The sequence below is a fragment of the Pan troglodytes genome, chromosome 5 (genome assembly GCF_028858775.2).
Source record: "Pan troglodytes isolate AG18354 chromosome 5, NHGRI_mPanTro3-v2.0_pri, whole genome shotgun sequence".
NCBI classification, from domain to species: domain Eukaryota; kingdom Metazoa; phylum Chordata; class Mammalia; order Primates; family Hominidae; genus Pan; species Pan troglodytes.
This window is the reverse complement of record NC_072403.2, coordinates 66,581,966-66,602,333: the sequence shown is the minus strand read 5'-3', so window position 1 is coordinate 66,602,333 and position 20,368 is coordinate 66,581,966. Positions and strand designations below refer to the sequence as shown.

The following is a 20,368-nucleotide window of genomic DNA, read 5'->3' as shown; positions in this document are numbered from 1 at the left end:
CTCTTTCCTTTTGCTAGTGCAGAGAGGAGCTTTCTCAAGTTCCCTTATCTGACTGAAGGAAGTTCTCCCAAAAGGAATGCAATTGTCTTGAACCCCTTCCCTAGGAATCTCATCAAACAACCAGAAAAGATTATTTACCAGAAAGGACATTAAAAGTCATCACTACATCCAGGCTGGGCACAGTGGGGCTCACGCCTGTAATCTCAGCACTTTGGGAGGCCAAGGTGGGCAGATCACTCAAGGCCAGGAGTTTGAGACCAGCTTGGCCAACATGACGAAACCTTACCTCTACTGAAAATACGAAAAAAGAAAAAAAATAGCTGGGCATAGTGACATGCACCTGTAGTCCCAGCTACTCAGGAGACTGAGGAACGAAAATCACTTGAACCTGGGAGGTGGAGGTTGCAGTGAGCCAAGATCACACCACTGCACTCCAGCCTGGGCAACAGGGCAAGACTTTGTCTCAAAAAAAAAAAAAAAAAAAAAAGAAGTAATCACCACATCCAGATGGCATCTTCTCCCAAAGGTTGATCCTTAAAGAACTTTTATTACCTAAGAGACTTTTATCTGTGTAGTAAGATAAACTTTGGTCACCATGAGATTCCTCCCCTTTCCCTCCCATAACTTACAGCCACCTGTAAAGTCCACCAAAAGTCTGAAGCCCATATTCCTTCATGCTATTTTAACCTTCAACCATCTCTGTTCCCTTCTTTGAGTCTCATATCTTACATGGCTCCCATGCACACTTGCACATTAACAAATTTGTATGCCTTTTTGCCTATTAATGTATTGTCAGTTTATTTCAGCAGATTGAAACCTTCAGAGGGGAAAAGAAAAAATTCATTTCACTCCTACAGTGTTTACAAACAAATTATATATGCACACAGGAATCATGCTATATTTATTTTAATATCACCAATACCTACAATATTTATGATGTATCAAGTTACTCAGTGGATGTATGTATACCAAATTGAAATTAAACACGTATCAAGAAGTAGATGGATAAGAATGAGAGGACAAAAGAGAACTATGCTCACAGATCATATGTACTCATACATCAGTCAAAATATGCAGACAGAAATAGATTTCTATGTACAAGAAGTAAAACATATTCCTAAAGCTTTCATAAAGCCAAAAGCCAAAAATATATACATTTTTTCAAATATTTACGTAGATGGACTGCTTTAGGGAATAAATATAGCCTCATCGTGCTCAGGAAGGGAGTATAATGAGAGGACAGAGCCCGGGGTGCTGATTTACTGCTCTCTTAGGTGGCTTTCCTTGCTGATTTATGGAGGTGCCATAGAAACACCTTTGGAAGAAACCTGTTCCCTTTTTCAGGGAATAATTACTGCTCTGACACTCAGCCAGGGAACACAGAGAGAAAAATAAAATATAGAAATTAATATGATGGGCCGGGCGCCGTGGCTCACGCCTGTAATCCCAGCACTTTGGGAGGCCGAGGCGGGCGGATCACGAGGTCAGGAGATCAAGACCATCCTGGCTAACACGGTGAAACCCCGTCTCTACTAAAAATACAAAAAATTAGCCGGGCGTGGTGGCGGGCGCCTGTAGTCCCAGCTACTCGGGAGGCTGAGGCAGGAGAATGGCATGGAGCTTGCAGTGAGCCGAGATCGCGCCACTGCAGTCTGGCCTGGGCAAAAAAGCGAGACTCCGTCTCAAAAAAAAAAAAAAAAAAAAAAAGAAATTAATATGATGGAAACATTTTTTAGTAAAATACACACAGGCATACCTCTGATAAATGTATTTAGTAAATACACACAGGCATACCTCTCATAAATGTATTTAGTAAATACATACAGGCATACCTTATCTTACTTTAAGGCCAAATAGCTGAGTTATAATAGGCTTAAATCAGGAGTTTGACTAGTATAATAAATACAATTAATTAATTGTGGTCAGTTCTACATTGTTTGTGTTACCTCAGACTTACATAATTAAAATATTTGAATCAGAAAAGCATATAATACCTCTGACATATTATGGGTTTAATTTCAGACTACCACAATAAAGTGAAATCATAATGAAGTGAGTCACTTGAATTTTTTGTTTCCCAGTGCATATAAAAGTTATGTTTACAATATACTGTAGTCTGTTAAGTGTGCAATAGCATCATGTCTAAAATAACAATGTACATACTTTAATTTTAAAATATTTTATTGCTAACAACAACAACAAAAAAAAATGCTAACAATCGGGCCGGGTGCAGTGGCTCATGCCTATAATCCCAGCACTTTGGAAGGCTGAGACGGGCGGATCACGAGGCCAGGTGATCGAGACCATCCTGGCCAACAAGGTGAAATCCTGTCTCTACTAAAACACACACAAAAAATTAGCTGGGCATGGTGGCGCATCTGTAGTCCCACCTACTCGGGAGGCTGACGCAGGGGAATCGCTTGAACCTGGGAGGTGGAGGTTGCAGTGAGCCAAGATTACACCACTGCACTCCAGCCTGGTGACAGAGGAAGACTCCATCTCAAAAATAAAATAAAATTTTAAAATGCTAACAATCATCTGAACTTTTAGCAAGTCATAATCTTTTTGCTGGTGAAGGCTTTTGCTTCATTGTTGATGGCTACGGACTGATCAGGGTGGGGTTGCTGAAGGTTGTCGGGGTAGCTGTGGCCATTTCTGAAAAAACAACAATAAAGTTTGCTGCATCGATTGATTCTTCCTTTCACAAAAGATTTCTCTGTAGCATGCAACGCTGTTTGATAGCATTTTACCTTGTGTAGAACTGCTTTCAAAATTGGAGTCAATCCTCTCAAGCCCTGCCACTGCTTTGTCAACTAAGGATATATAATATTCTAAATCATTTGTGGTCATTTCTACAAAGCTCACAGCATCTTCACTGTGAGATTTCATCTCAAGAAACTGCTTTCCTTTGCTCATCAATGAGAAGCAGCTCCTCATTCATTCAAGTTTTATCTTGAGATTGCAGCAATTCAGTCACATCTTTAGATATCACTCTAATTCTAGTTGTCTTGCTATATCTACCACAACTTCAATTATAATAGTAACATCAAAGATCACTGATCATCACAACAGATAGGTATCTGTTGTGATGATCAGATAAGAATGAGAGGAAAAAAGAGAACTATGAACTATTTCAAACTTTATTATTATTATTTTATCAGTATTAACAAAATGTGGCATGGAGAAATGAAGTGAGCACATACTGTTGGAAAAACGGCAATGATAGACTTACTCAATGCAGCATTGCCACAAACCTTCAATTTATTAAAAAAATAAAAAAATCTGTGAAACACAATAAAATGAGGCATGCCTGATTTTTCCTCATATTTCATTAGTTTTTATATATTATTAATATTTGAACAATAGCAGTTTATATTGGATTATACTGTAAACTTTCATTGCCAAAAATACTACCTATCTGTGGTTGTAGTGTCACTAGATTCTGACATTATTACAGATAAAATTTCAGTTGACAAAATCCTGCAAAACAACCTAATAATGATGAGAAGAAAGATTTAAAGGGGTAAAATCAATTTTTTTGCCATTTGTAAGAAAAAAAATAGATGATTTTCCTGATTTGAGTGGTCCATGATTCCTAACATAAAATCTATGAGACTTCTGTTTCTAGTAACAAAGAAAAATATCCTATGCTAAGATTATATGAAATTCTGGAAAGATGGGAACCCCTTTTTCCCTCTCCTCTTGACTCCAATCCAGCTACTAACAACATCCCCCTAATGGAGCAGCTGTCACCTTCCTCTCCTCCACCTACACTCTCCTCGTAATACGTCCCAGCAGTCAGAGAGAGAATGAACAAATACACCACCTTGTGAGACAGAGCTACCAGAGGAAAAAAATGACTACTGAACAAAAATTGAATGCGGATTAAGATTCAGTATGACAAAAGATTTTCTAAAAATAGACATGATTTTCAAATTAAAAATGCAGTAAATCTCAGGATTGGAAGAATTTGCTAAAAAAAAAATTAATTCAGTAAATGAACTTAACACAAGGATTTTTTAAATCTCTTAGGTCACTAACTCAGGTCCCAAAAGGGCAAATAAGAGAAGAGATAAGGGGCTTCAAGGGCAGATCACAAAGGGTAGGTGGCTGGGGGTGGTAGGGGTCAGGGGATAGAATAAAATGTGATAATGTTGCAGATAATAGATAAAGTTTCCCTGAGCTAAAGAAAATCTTCAGTTCTCTTATTAAAAGGGGTCACTAAATCCAGGAATGTTTGACACACACTTAAGCACATCATGGTAAAATTACTGATTTTTAAGAATGAAAAAAATATTTTACAATCTCCTCAATAGTTAGTAAATGTTACCTTGCAATACCCACATCAGAACAGTTACTTCAACTAACTGTACTTGAAATACAGTAAACAATACCCACATCAGAACAGTTACTTAAAGATAGTAGAGGAAAAAGAAAGAAACCAATGGTAAACCAAAAACATCCAAAAGAAAACAAAAAAGCTTTATATAACTAAATTGAAAGATAATAGTGCCTCCACCCTCACCCGCAACACTCAACCCCAGGATTCCCCCAGCTTGCCTGCCTGCCATGGCCGACAAGGAAGCAGCCTTTGACGACGCAGTGGAAGAACGAGGGATCAACAAGGAGTACAAAAAATGGAAAAAGAACACCCCTTTTCTTTATGATTTAGTGTTGACCCATGCTCTGGAGTGGCCCAGCCTAACTGCCCAGTGGCTTCCAGATATAACCAGACCAGAAGGGAAAGATTTCAGCATTCATCAACTTGTCCTGGGGACATACACATTGGACGAACAAAACCATCTCATTATAGCCAGTGTGCAACTCCCTAATGATGACGCTCAGTTTGATGCGTCACACTACAACACTGAGAAAGGAGAATTTGGAGGTTTTTATTCAGTTAGAGGAAAAATTGAAATAGAAATCAAGATCAACCATGAAGGAGAAGTAAACAAGGTCCATTATATGCCCCAGAACCCTTGTATCATCTCAACTAAGACTCCTTCCAGTGATGTTCTTGTCTTTGACTATACAAAACACCTTTCTAAACCAGATCCTTCTGGAGAGTGCGATCCAGACTTGTGTCTCCGTGGACATCAGAAGGAAGGCTATGGGCTTTCTTGGAACCCAAATCTCTGTGGGCACTTACTTAGTGCTTCAGATGACCACACCAGCTGCCTGTGGGACATCAGTGCTGTCCCAAAGGAGAGAAAAGTGGTGGATGTGAAGACCATCTTTACAGGGCATACAGCAGTAGTAGATGTTTCCTGGCATCTGCTCCATGAGTCTCTGTTTGGGTCAGTTGCTGATGATCAGAAACTTATGATTTGGGATACTTGTTCAAACAGTGCTTCCAAACCAAGCCGTTCAGTTGACGCTCACACTGCTGAAGTGACGCTCACACTGCTGCCTCTCTTTCAATCCTTATAGTGAGTTCATTCTTGCCACAGGATCTGCTGACAAGACTGTTGCCTTGCGGGATCTGAGAAATCTGAAACATAAGTTGCATTCCTTTGAATTACATAAGGATAAAATATTCCAGGTTCAGTGGTTACCTCACAATGAGACTATTTTGGCTTCCAGTGGTACCAATCACAGACTGAATGTCTGGGATTTAAGTAAAATTGGAGAGAAACAATCCCCAGAAGATAAAGAAGATGGGCCACCAGAGTTGTTGTTTATTCATGGTGGTCACACTGCCAAGATACCTGATTTCTCCTGGAATCCCAATGAACCTTGGGTGATTTGTTCTGTACCAGAAGACAATATCATGCAAGTGTGGCAAATGGCAGAGAACATTTACAACGATGAAGACCCTGAAGGAAGCGTGGATCCAGAAGGACAAGAGTCCTAGATATGTCTTTACTTCTTGTGATTTTAGACTCCCCTTTTTTCTTCTCAACCCTGAGAGTGATTCAACACTGGTTTCAAGACACAGACTTTGTTCAGCTATCCCTCTATATAATAGGTACCACCAATAATGCTATTAGCCCAAACAGTGGGTGTTTTTTAAATATTAATTGTTGGGGGGGGGGCTTGATTCAGCAAAGCCACAGACTTACATTGAAATTTTCTTCAGGAATTTTCTAGTAACAACCCAGGTCTAAAACAGCTACAGAAAGGGGAATATTATGTGTGATTATTTTTCTTCTTATGCTATATCCCCAAGTTTTTCAGACTCATTTAAGTAAAGGCTAGAGTGAGTAAGGAATAGAACCAAATGAGGTAGGTGTCTGAGCCATGAAGTATAAATACTGAAAGATGTCACTTTTATTCAGGAAATAGGGGAGATTCAAGTCATATAGATGCCTACTCGAAAATCTTGACACCTGACTTTCAGAATGCACATTTTCATACGTAGACCAGTTTCCTCTTGGTTTCTTCAGTTAAGTCAAAACTACACGTTCCTCTTTCCCCATATATTTTTGCTCGTTACTGTATTTCTTGAGCTATTTTCATGTTGTTTCTTTCCTTTCTGTGAAATGGTGTGGCTGTTTGTTTGTTTGTTTGTTTTTACTTGGGGGTGCCAAGTTGTAAAGATGTATGTTTTTACCTGACTGTTATACTACAGGTAGACTGTCAAGTTGAGAAGAGTAAATCAATAACTTGTATTTGTTTTAAAAATTAAATTAATCCTTGATTTAAAAAAAAGATAATAGTAAGTCATTGAAAGTGCTAAGTGATTTCATTAAAACTTAGGAATTAGGTGTCATATGTTCAAGTATATCACTCTACAAAATACACAGTATGACATCAGGTTTACACCAGAGTCATGGACTTATCATAATACTGATATAATATGTGATCCTTCCTCTAGCATTGGGATCTGTACACTTTGAACCATTGACCTCTGGAGAACCTAAAGGTGTTGATTCAATGCCAGGATATGCGAAGATGGACAGTCAGTGAAAGAAAGACAAACCCCTGCTTCTCTACATTCTCTGAGACTTGCAGTAAGTACATCTCTTTCTTAATCTGAACTTGATATATCACTGTTAAACACATTTCATTATTATTGATCGTTTGTAGTATATGTTGGCTCTCCTTTTTAAAGACAAGGTGGGGTGGGGGCAGTGGGAAGGAAGCAAATAAAAAAATTTTATACCAAATATTAGGTACAAAAGATAAGCATTCCACAGAAAACAGAAATATGCATCTTCTTTATGTCCTCAATTATTAAAAATTTAAATGACTCTGCAAAAAGAGAGACGACCAAAGATGAACTCATAACAGTCTCAGCTGAAAGGCTGTCTTGCTGAGAGGGAGGAAGAGCTGGATGAGACAAGGATTTTAAAGACAAAACCATAGTCACTGAATTTTAACTGAAGATCTTTAGAAGCACTGAGGTTCAGAATCAACGCTGCATAAAATCTAATTGGAAAAAAACCTTTAGAATTTTACATACAATGCAGAGAGAATAATTAAAAGATAAAAATGAAAGAATCAGGATGGTCTGGTGAAGGGGGTGCAGGCAAACACCCTTCCTCTCACTGGCTATGAAATGGCTGTACCGGACACACCATGGGGGTGACAGCTATGTGACCCTCAGGCACCCCCAAGCCCTGGCTCCTGCAGCCACTGCCTCTATGGCCATGGGTCCACTGCATTCTCAAGTGAAAGCACCTGGAGGCCTTTGCTACAGCCCACATGGGCATGAGGTAAGAGAACAGGGTCTGGAGGCAGGGAAGCTAAGGCCATTTCACACTGACTTCCTAGAACTAAACTGAAAGGAAAACCCTAACTTTCCAAGCCTAAGTAACAAAAAGACCAGAGGCAGCACCTTTTGTAAACCCCCACCTTTTCTGCAGGGCAGATGGGAAATTGAAAGTTGCTTTTTGCAACCAATCAGACGTTTGCATAGGAGTGTAACTTTGTAACTTTACTTCAGCCTCTGCTTTCCACAACCAATCGGACTGATTACCACCACTTCATTTACATGGGGTGAACACCAAGTAGCCAGTAGGAAACCTCTAGGGGGTATTCGGACTTGAGAAGATTCTGTATCTAGGCCCTTGAGCCACTGCTGGGGTCTGCTCCCACCCTGTGGAGTGCACTTTCATTTTCAATAAATCCCTGCTTTGTTCTTTTGTTGCTTCATTCTTTCCTTGCTTTGTTTGTGTGTTTTGTCCAATTCTTTGTTCAAAAAGCCAAGAACCTGGACACCCTCCACCAGTAACAGGCAGTGCAGGTGGGTTCCCTCTGCCACACTCCTCCTGCGTGGGCTCTAGAGAAGCCACCCAGCCCCCATCCTCACCCTGTCCCCTGATGTTGACTGTTCTGTCACAAACTAGCAATATGCTTAATATAAAACTGAATCTGCCATATAATTGTAAACAAAAAGAAGGGCTGAGAGTCTGTTATTCAAAACTAAGGCTGTCATTTGTGATAGCTGTTCCTCAACATTTAACTGGCTTATATTTAATAATCTTGTTTTTTATAGCAGCTTAATCCATCCAGTTAGCATGCACTTAGCAATCAGTTTATCTTGGATGGAACTATTCCAACGACAAATCCTTGTGTTATTCAGCAAGTTCTCTCCTTACACCTAGGTCTGAGGGGTCTCTGACAGGAGTCCTCTGCATGAGAGGACCGGTATTGCAAACTCATGAAAAATAATTTTATAAGAACACAGTGTGACCTGTAAATTAAGGCGTATGCTTTTGTGACAGGCTCCAGGGGAATGCTTCTCTGTGACTCTTATTCATTCTCTTGGATTGAAAGACAGTTGAATCCCAATGCCATAAAGGTTTATGGATTATGCTATTGCCAGGATAGGAGCTACACAGGACTTTGGACAGCAGGGAGGATTTGTGTGGCAGAAGCATTTAGTATGAATTAATTAATTTGTCTAAGTCACCATCATTTCTTGCCTATTCTTCAATAATCTCATATATTCCCTTCCTCTTTAGCCTCTCTCCAAATCTTTTAAAGTGTAAATCCAATCCCATCACTTCCTTAATTAAAACTCTTCAGTGGCTTCAGGTTCTTAATACTCTTGGCCCATTCCACTTTGTCTTTGGTATGTCCACATCCCTGGGTACATAATGTTTTGGCAGATTGGCTTTCTCTTGGTTCCGGGAGAGAACCAAGCTCCTTCCTGCCTTAGAGCCTTACTCATATTAACATACTATTTCTTCTTCCCTGAAATGCTTTCCAACGAACTCCTCCTCCTCCCACAACTAACTTCTTCCTATCTTCAGCTCCATAGGGAGGGCAACTCTAACATCCTGGTCTAGATGAGGTTATTCTTTAACATACTTTAAGGTTCTCTTAAACAATCTAAGACCTTTTCCTTCATAGGACATATTACCATTCGAATTGTGTAACATTTTCTTTTTTTCTTTTTTTTTTTTTTTTAACTTTGGACACAGAGTCTCACTCTGACACCCAGGCTGTAGTGCAGTGACATGATCTCGGCTCACTGCAACCTCCATCTCCCAGGTTCAAGCAATTCTTCCACCTCAGCCTCCCAAGTAGCTGGGACTACAGGCACCCAGAACCACACCCGGTTAATTTTTGTATCTTTTGGTAGAGAGGGGATTTCACCATGTTGGCCAGGCTTGCCTTGATCTCCTGACCTCACGTGATCCGCCCACCTCGGCCTCCCAGAGTTACTGGGATTATAGGTGTAAGCCACCACAGCTGGCCTGAATTGTGTAACATTTTCTCCCAATAGTTATCACATATATTTTCCTACAAACTAAAAGCTCCATGACAGCAGGTGTGTCACCTTCAGGTGTGTCACCAGTCCTTAGATGAATGCCTGGAACAAATAATGCATTTGGTTTTTCTTGGATGAAACAAATAATTGTATTGCTCAATAATGCCACCCTAGATCCAAGCTGGAGGGCCTAGAGGAATGCATGAATGAATGAAGAATGGCACTAACAAATTGTGTGATTTCTGGCATGTCTGAGGCTCAGTTTCTTTATATTTTAATTCAAGATGATAATTCCTGTAAAATAGCTGCTTTATAAAATTGTTATAAAGAGCACCTGAAATTACACACACATACACACACAAACACACACACGCACACAGAGAGACATGTTACTAAACTGAACTGTGTCCATTTGCCTGTGTGCAATGGAAAGCCAAACACAAAAGCACTGGGTTTTGTAGCGAGAAAGGTTTACTACCAGGCAGCTGAGCAAGGAGACATGAGTCAGGCTCAAATCTGTCTTTCCAAGATGGAGGTTGGGCAAATTTTATAGTCAGAGGGTAATGAAGTGTGATCTGATTGGATCTTGTGATGGGGTGGTGCCAGGAGGTGTGCATTGATTGGACTATGCCATGAGGTGATCACAGGGCTTGGTCTGATTGGACCTGGATCATGCCATGTGGTGTTTGCTTCTTCATTCAGTCACCATTCCTTGGTCTGAGCACTTAGGTTCTGCCCATGGTTGCATGCTTGGTTCATCTGGGTATGCTCGGGTTACATAACTTGCCACCTTGGGGTCCATGGCAACCGAGAAATAACTTGCCACTTTATTACACAAAGTTGAACCAGATTGGGTTATTGCAGTTACTGATAAATGTTTATGTCTGTGCTATCAAATATATAGGTGTAACTATAGTTTGGAATTACCACACATATCACTAAGGTGAAGTATCAGTAAACTGGAATCAAGTAGGTTTAAAAAGTACCAGAATTATTACCAGGATTATTACCTCTCTTACGAAGCCCAGTGATGGGGCAAGTTGGCATACCCCAGGTACAGGCTGTCATGACTCTGGCTCTGCCTCTTTGTCATTTTCTCTGTTTCACCCTCCTCTGCGGACAGACCTTGTTCTTAGCCTCATAGCATGAAGGGTATAGCAGTTCCAGGCCTAGTATCCACACACAACAATGTCCAAAGAAAGAAGAGAACATCTATTTCTGTGAGTCTTGAAAAGAGGGAGAGGGAGACTCTCCCAGATGCCCCCAATCCAGCAGCAATCTCCTTTCCCATCAGAGTTGCATCATATTACTGGCTTAAACCAACCCCAGGCAGAGGAACAGAACTGTCAAGTTTGGCTTCGAGGCTTTGCCTTGTAGTAGCCCCAACCTCCCCTGAATCACCTGGACCCATGGGAAAGGGTGGATAAGGAAGCAACATTGTAATTGTTTTCAGAAGGAGGGTTGAGGGGATGGATGCTGGTTAGCCAGACAACAGTGTGTGCTGTGCAATATGTCATGTATATATATTAAAAAATATTTTTCTTATTCATGGAGGTTAGATGATCTAAGTCTAACATAGGTAGTGTTACAAAATAATAGATGAAATATTGTAGCGTCACATAGTGTTATAGAGTACAGAGTGTTAGGATTATTAGCAAATGATCTAACAAGACAGCCCATGCTGGTGTGCAAAAACGAAGAAAGTTTTTCTACTGTGTAGGTAAAACTCATGTCTGATTGTAAGGCAGAAGGAAGTATCAAATAACAAAGGGCTGTCTAGGGAGTTACAACAATGAGGAGTGGCATGCATATTCTCTACTCCCTCCCATGTTAATTGCAGGTATAGCTAGTCAATCACAGTATGCCTCCTTGCTGAGGGTAGAAAGGTTTGGAGTCCTTTTCAGACAGCTCCTGACCATCAACTGGAATTGATCCTCTAAACAAAACCTATCCACAATCTATGACATAGTCATGTTGTTACTGAACTAATATTTTATTTAAAGAGCAAAACTCATATATATGAAGCAGCTTGAAAAAGTTTCAATGTAATCTCAAATTAAAATAAATAAAGATATGGACCAAAAGCATAGGAAATAGAAACATAAGTAGTAAATTTATACAATCATGGCTTTGGCATAAGTGACCTTTGAATCAGGTCCTGTAGGATACAGAGATGGTATGAATCAGTAGATGAGAAAACAGAGAAACAGAGGAGACATATCAGGGTATTAGCAAAGACAGGTAGGCAGTAGGATCATTGCTGTTAAAACATTAAGGGATGAAAATGTATGTGTACCCTCTTTTCATTAGAATGCCCTCTTCCTTCATCCCTTGGCAGTTTATCCTCATTCTGTTTGCCTTCAACCAAATCCCGATGTCAGCAAAAGATCTGGCAAACTCATTCATACTAAATAGCACATGGTTGATAAAGCTCAGTGAGAAATCTTTCCTTGAGCTATTTTGAATACTTGTTAGAAGCAAAGCCTTCAGCAGAAGGAGTGAAATTAATAAGGTATAATTTTATAAACTAGTGAGGCACGAGCAGGGTAAGGGCAGGAGACATTTTTGGCACACAAAGGCCTTTCCCAAGCCTATGAAATCATATTGGAAAAGTAAATACTGAACAGTGACAAAAAGAAAAATACTATGGGTGAAGGCAATTTATTCTGCCTACAACGCACAATATTTTTATTAAAATGGCTTTATGGAGATATAATTCCCATATCATACAATTCAACCATTTAAAATGTACAATGGAATAATTTTCAGTAGATTCACAGAGTTCTGCAACCATCACTACTATCTAAGTTTAGAAAACTTTCTTCACCTCCCCCAAAACCCTATACCCAGTTGCAGCCATTTCCTGTTTCTCCTCACCCCAGTTTCCAGCAACTGGGTACCTGCTTTTCTCTATAGCTTTGCCTATTCTGACCATTTCATATAAATGCAATTACATAATATGTGGTCTTCTCTGACTGCCTCCTTTGACATAGTGTAATGTTTTCAAGGTTCATCTATGTTGTAGCATGTATCAGTACTTCATTCCTTTTTATTTCAGAATAATATTCCATTGTATGGAGATTCTACATTTTGTTTATCCATTCATCAATTGATGGACGTGTGGGCTGTTTCCACTTTTTGGGTAGTATGAATAATGCTGCTATGAACATTTGTTTACAAGTGTTTGTGCGGGTATGTTTTCATTTCTCTTGGGTATACACCTAGGAGTGAGACTGCTGGGCCCTATGATAACACTATGTTTAACCTTTTGAAGAACTGTGTGACTGTTTTCTAAAGTAGTTGTACCATTTTAAATTCCCACCATCAGTATGGGAGAGTTCCAATCTCTCCACATCCACACCAAGACCTGTTTTTATCTGTCTTTTTTAATATAACCATCCTAATGGGTGTGAAGTGATATTTCATTGTAGTTTTGATTTGCATTTCTCTGATGTCTTGTCCAATACTTTTTACATTTTCTTTCTATCTAATACAAAATGTATTAGATATGATAAGTAATTTAGAATGATTTAAAAATATGTATACAGGAGAATGTGTATAGGTTATATGCAAATACAACACCATTTTACATAAGGGACTTAAGCATCGCAGATTTTGGTATGGGGAGGTAGGGAAGTGGGTCCTGGAACCAATCTCTCTTGGATACCAAGGGACCACTGTATACTCATTTTACAAATGAGGACAGGAGTAATTTGGAAGTCAAATAATTTGTTCAAGGTCACACACAAGACTAAGTGGCAGAGCAGTGGTTAGAACCTAGCCTGCTTATCTCCTTAGTTTTTGCCCTTGTTCATGGTGCTTCTCTGCCTTTGCTATTGAAGAATAAACAATCAAAGCCATGTGCCCTTTTATCATTGCCTGGCAGCCCCAGAACTGCTGAATGGTATGATTTAAACAGAAGAGGAGTGCCACTGTATATGAGCCACCTCTCCTTGCTCTGCAGCAGACAGTCCTTTGAAGTGGAGAGAACAGATATTCAGGGAATACAAAAAGGAAACTTCAGACTCTTTGAATTTCATATGAAAAGTTGTCAGTTAGTGTTATGGATTCACCTCCAAATGTAGCAGCTGGTAAAGGGTTTGTTTTAACTTTTTTTTTCTCCTGATGCCTGAAAGTTTTGCTACACTATAGTCAAAGAATTGAGAGACTACTTAAACACAACCAAATCCTTCTGATGTGTTACTTTAAGAATTATTCTAATGTTCCCTCCTAATGATAATAGTTATCCTCAAGGAGTGAAAAGAGGAAACCTGATGTGTGCCTTATTCCAGGCGGAAGAAACAAAGCACTTATCCTGAGTGTCAAGAAATACATAAAAGCAAAAATCCACGCTGACTTGTAGTTTAGAGTTTCTTGGAGCTACTACTGTGCTAATAAGTCTTAGTGACTAATTATAGCTAAGAAAAATATGTGATATGTACAGAGTTGAAAGAAATTAGGCCAGACATCTAAAAAATATATGAACCTACTGGCAAATGAGATTTTTAATAAAAACTGAGAACAGTTCCTACCACAAATGCTGATCTGTCTGGAAGCATGATTGGAAATTTGACAGTTACTACAAGGTGTTTTTTAAAGCTGATTTTTTTAAAGGACATTCTGCAAGGCCCGATCTAATCAGTATTCTTTGGATAATAGTAGATTTCTTGGTACTTTTTCCTCAGTGTCACAGACACCAGGGTAAAGTTATAGTGAGTGCTACATGGCCAAGTAAAGCAGAGTATTTATTCATTACCAAGATAAAATAAGTAAACCTGGGGTGATGCTTCTCTAAGTTCGTTTTCTTATTTTAGTTTATTTCTTGTATGATTTTACAAAAGGGATATCTGACACTTGTGGATATTCTTGTGGATCTGTCAGGCCTCCATTCTCCTTGTTATACACCATCTGGTTGGTGTTGAGCTTGGCTTGCAGCCTGAGCCCATCTATAAAGCTTACCTCTTCCTGGGCATAGGCATTGATTTACAGATAGGCAATTGACCTAATATGGACCAATGGAATCAAGGTCCAGGACTTTTGTTCAACCTGTTATAGGTGAGAAGCTCTTCATTTCTGCTTTCGTTGAGAAGTAAAGAATGTAAGTCTGAGGCTGCTGGTGGCCATTTTATTCTCTCTTCTGTCCCCATGATAGGAGTGGCTTCCTGGGATTGGAACCAACACAGAAGGAAGCAGAATCTGGATGAGGAGACATGGTCCTGCTGACATGGTTTGAGCTCTTAGATCAAGCTGTGCTCAGAATTACTGTTGTCCTTTTACTAAGTTCCATGAGCCAATAAATGCCCCTACTTCACTTAAAAAAAATCAGTTTGGTTTGGATATTCTTTTCCTTGTAACCAAAAAAATATATATTTCATTGACATTATTTTCATAAGTTTATGTTTTAAAAGGTTATACTTGTTGCATTAGTCAAGGTTCAATCATAGAAACAGAACCACTAATGAGTTATGAGATAAGGGATTTATTATAGGAATTAGAATTTCTACAGTTGTGGTAGGAGCTGGAAAAGAGAAGGTCCAATAAGGAATTGAAGGGTGAGAGGCAAGATCAGCAACCAGTTAATATGAAAAGTTTGCAAAGTATTTCCAACTTCCAAAATGAGGCTGAAGGGAAAGTTCATGGAAAAGTCCATGGGGAGCTGTGACTCTGGGTAACTAAGGCCTCTGTGCATTCACATCCAAGAGTCTGGGGGTGGACCTGGGACTGCTGTTGTTAAGAGGTGGATGCAGAGTACAGAACCAGGACCAACTGAAACCTGCTGCCAACTCCATGCCAGTCTATCTTTGCATCTAACTCACATTGACCTTCTGAGAATCATGGTTGACATTCATTTCCACTTTCTAATTCTCGTGAAAATTCTAACTTACCAGTTCCAAACTGGAAACATTTTGGGAGTGTAGTTCTAAATTAGTCACCATATTTGCTCTTAATGATTTAATTTATGATTAATTTAGATGTAAGGTAATTGAAGTATTGTGCAAAAGGCAGTCACAATGAGGAAAAGTTGATACAAATAATTAATTTGACATTCCAATATAAATATCTACTGGCATTAATTATATAGTACATCACAATGGTTAAGAGCAGAGGTTTGGGGTCAGATGAAATTGTATGTAAGTCCTGGTTTTACCATTTTCTAGTTGGACAATTAAAACATTATTTTTCTTTTAAGCCTTAGTTACCTCATCTGTGAAAGGGAGATGCTAATAATGTCTACTACGTGGAGTTGATGAAAGAATTAAGCAAATGTGCTGGACTTAACATAATGAGTGGCAAATTATAATCATGCGTGACTTATTATTGTACATTCATTCATGTACCTTTTATTACCTACATAAATAATTATCAAATCTTATTGAGGAGATGAAGAAGGAGAGAGCTTTAGATAGTAGTCAGTTTGTAAGTGGATTCTTAAGCATAATCCCACTTTCCTACACCCCTAATTTTCTAGTGATTATTCCTGTTGATTTTGGATTTCATAAAAACATAGTATATGTGTTCCATCTCACCATAAACTTCATGGGTTTCACGTTTTCCTTTATTCATTTTTGTCTTGTGAACTACTAATTAATTTTTCTTCAAAGTATGGTAGCTTAATTTTTTAACCAATATCAACTACTTTTAGTGACTTTTTTCCCCCTACATATATACATGCATATTGTAGACCTTCATCTCTACAATGTTTTTTATTTCCCTATTCTATAAAGTACAATTGCCTTGGTCACAATCAATAAAGTGTTTTTATACAAGAACATGTCTGCCATATACCAAAGTGATATTTTGGTTTTATCAGATTCTCTGCTAAGCTGCTATTTTTAAATTTTTCCTTACTATAACTAGCTAAAAAGTTTGTTCAAGTCAGCTCCTAGTTAGATATACTAATCTATGCCTTCAACATTGCTACAGTGAAGGGAACATCTATTTAGTTCAGTTGGTTGATATTTCAAATTATTAAAGCGAAATTTAAAATAAGGGGCCTTGTTTCATATTGTAATGAGTTGACATTTTATTTATCAGAAACTTTCCCTATGTATTTTATTTTAAAACTCATTTTTTTTGATAATTAAATAGTGAAGTATAGAAATAAAGTTTGGAAACTACGGAAAAATATAAAGAACAACAACAAAAATCACTTGTAATCTCACTACTCAGAGGAAACTGCCATTACTATATGGATGCTTTTGTTTCATTTCAGACTTTGTCTATGTTTTACAAAGGTTGATCATACTATTTGTATGTATACACACAGGCACACAAATACATGTACTCTTAGTTTGACATCCCGCTTCATATTATAGCATGTGACTGTTCCAAGTTAGCAAACATTCTTCATTCCTTATTTTTAACTTATTATGTCATTGTTGCATATAAATACATGTAAACCTCTTATCGGAATGTCTGGGACATAGTAAGCACTAAAATGGTAACTATTATTAATATCTATATACGCGAATCTTTGTACCTGGAATTAAAAACATTTTAACAGGTTTAAATTTAACTTTCTTTCAAAGAAAGGTGTTTGTTTTTCTTTTTACCAGGAGCAGATGAATATTCCTAGAGAGTTTATTTCTTTTTTATAAAGAACAAATGTTTTTTCTCCCTCCACATATGATTTAAAATATCTATGTTCTTCTGTATTAACACTAATATGGTCTGCCAGAGCTTGAATTTATGAGCTTCCCAAACAGTTGTGTGCCTACATATTCCTCCTTGTACTTCTTAGTTTTTATTTCATGTTTTGTCAAATGAAAGTGTATATCTCTGTTTTATGGATTCAATTTTTTAAGTGATAATTTTTGCCCACTTAATAATTGGTATCTTAAATGTGGCTTGGTCTAAAATTAATATTGTTACCGCTGGTGTTTACTGTTTTTATTTCGGCTTGAGTTTGATATCTTTTCTACAAGGCTTTTATTTTTAACCCATTGTAATCATTCTGTTATTGTTTCTTTTGTAAGCAGTGTATCATAACCTTATAATTTAATTGGGAAATCTATATTATTCACATTTATGATCTAAAGGATTTGATATGTTATTTCATAATTTACTTTTCCTTGCCATAATTACTGTTTCCTTATTTCTGAATTTTTCTACAGATGTCCCAATTTTGCTTTGTTTGCCAATATTTAAGGCATAGTAGAGGTTCACATTTTTTGAAAAAATAACTTTCCAGCTACATTTAAAATCTTTATTTTAGTAAGAGCTAAATAGTATATTTTTAGTATTCTTTATGCCACTTTTATTTTTGACCCATAATAGCTCTAAATTCCTAAATTTCATTAGTTTTATCTTGAATTTTAGGCTATATGAGTAGTTAAATAAGTACTTTCTAGGCTATATATATTTTATATATTATTTGTGAAATTTTTATTTTGTTTACAGTAATGTTATATAGTCAAACATTATTTGATTTTAATGCTCACCACCAATCCTTTTACATAACAACCTTGCATAAAATATTGAGTTTTTAATTTTAATCCTCTTCTTAGATGACTGATTTTGGAGGTTTAGGAGAGCCCAATCTTCATCCCTTTCCCCCTCCAAGTTCTAAAGAATTGATAACAGACATAGGGGTCAAGTAGGATCAATAACACCTGAACAAGTATATGGCTCTCTGGTTGTATTGGTCAGAGTTCAGTAGCAGAGAAATGAATCCATTTCTGCTAGTTAAAGAAGGAAAAATAATTGTGCGTGTGTGTGTGTGTGTGTGTGTGTGCACATGATATTAAATAGTTTATAAAATGGAATATACAAGAGTGACTCACAAGCTACAGCCCAGGACCAGGTCACCTATGAAGCTTCCCCCACTGCTATAATCAGGAAACGTCCAGCTCCGGGGTCATTCTGTCACAGCCATGATTAGGAAGCTGCTTCTGCACCTGGCTGCACAACCATGTCCCACTTGTTAGAAAGTGTGCTGGCAAAATGGATGACCCATGGTCTACCTTTTGACAGCTATGAAGCTAGGGACTGGACTATTAATGCTGCCTCAGAAAAACTAAGGTCCTTCATGACTGTGCTGCCAGCAGAAATAGGAGCAGCAGCCGGAGAAAGTGCCTTGTGCAATACTGCAGCTTTTTCCAAATCTCCTGTAAATGTATTTGATTGGTCTAACCTGAATCACACCTGGAACTTTAGTGCAAAGTAGCCTACGAATTGAATTGTTGGGTCTTCCATTCTCAGCTTTACAGGAATATTCTATAGAAAGAGGATGGAATAGATGTCCAGAGTTGAATCTCCTATCTACACAGTAGTAAAGCTGAGAAAGCCAAGGATGTACCCAGAAATTAATTTCTCCACTCAGTCATAAGCAGAAAAGATGTATTGCAGGCCTTTTTTCTCCAAGCCTGGAGGCTCTGAGCTAATGGTCAACCACTTAGGAACAGGGAAAAGAGGAGAGCATGCTCTGCCTGAGCAGGTAATTACAGCAGAGGCAGAGAAGGAGCAGTAGAGAGAATCAGTGGAGTCCATTTCTTCCTTTGAGGCACAACGACTATTCCCCAGTAGTGAGAACCAATGAAGGGTAGGTTCTTTCCACCATTCTTCCCTTCTTAGAGAGGAAAGAAAGTTGGAAAACCCTCTCCCCAGCCTCCCTAGGAAGGCAGACTTTGGGGTGAAGCAGGAATATGGTTTTTATAGTTTGAGATAGGGATGTGAAAAGCAAAGGATAAGAGTTCCACTACAGAACTGCACTTGACCTTTTAAGTAAAAATGGTATAACAGTGGTAGGTTTTCTGAACCCTCTGTCATTGAGACTGTCTTTTTGTTATCTTCACATGTGAATGACAACTTGGCAGAGCTACATCCTTGTATTATTTGCCTTTTCTCCCTAAAAATTCATCATGTGCTTACCACATATTGCAAAGAAAAAAATTTCAGGCCAGCCAAATATTGTTCCTTGATGGAGAGGCCAGTTTCTTTGCTTTTTCTGCCTAGAGGCTTATGGACCTTATTTTAGCCTGTTAATGGGGCACTTTCATAGAATATGTAGATTTTGCTCTGCTGATGGATACTTACTTGGAAAATAGTTGAGTTGTCCTTTTAAACTAAGTTATAATGTCTTTAACTAGCTTTGACAAGTTTTATTCAATTCTGTCACTCACCATGGCCTCTGTTACGTGTTTCTAGTTACACCTTTGGGAATAACTGTAATTCTTAACATAGTTTCTTCATTCTCTGGGTTCCACATCTGTCAAATGTTCATTATTTTTTAAATCGCTTATCATTTTTAGTTGAGTTTCAGATCATCTTCCTTTAATAAAGTTTGTGGTCGAATCTACAGTTTTCTATATTTCCAGTTCACTTTCCATTCGATGCCAGGTGAACCCTCTTCTGAAACAATAGCATGGATATTCCTGCCCTGTGACACCGAATATGTATATCTCATGAAGATGGTTTCTTCCCTTTCCATATCAGACTTAATTTGACAAGACCATATACCATGTGTCACTAGAGATATTTTGGCTTCCACTTCCACTGACAGTCCTTCTGCCTGGGGATGGTGCCAGCAAGTGTACAACACCCATCTCTGGGGCCTTCATTTGCAGCCCAATTTTTTGTTGCAAATTTTGTTTCCCCAATATGCAAAGAAAGACAAGTACTCACTGGGGCTACCTCAATAAGCGCTGCTTTGAGGCAGAACAGTTACCCAGTTTTCAGGTAAATAAAGATTTTGTTTTATGAACTAGA

General features: G+C 38.3%; 1 protein-coding gene across 1 annotated transcript; it reads left to right on the top strand.

The window, feature by feature from the left end:
- Positions 1-4,569: 4,569 nt before the first annotated feature.
- Positions 4,570-5,929, top strand: LOC129144432 (histone-binding protein RBBP4-like). Its single transcript, XM_054687008.2, is given in 2 exon segments — positions 4,570-5,406; positions 5,408-5,929. Coding segments are annotated over 2 exon segments (1,284 nt in total). The 3' UTR covers positions 5,855-5,929.
- Positions 5,930-20,368: the final 14,439 nt, after the last annotated feature.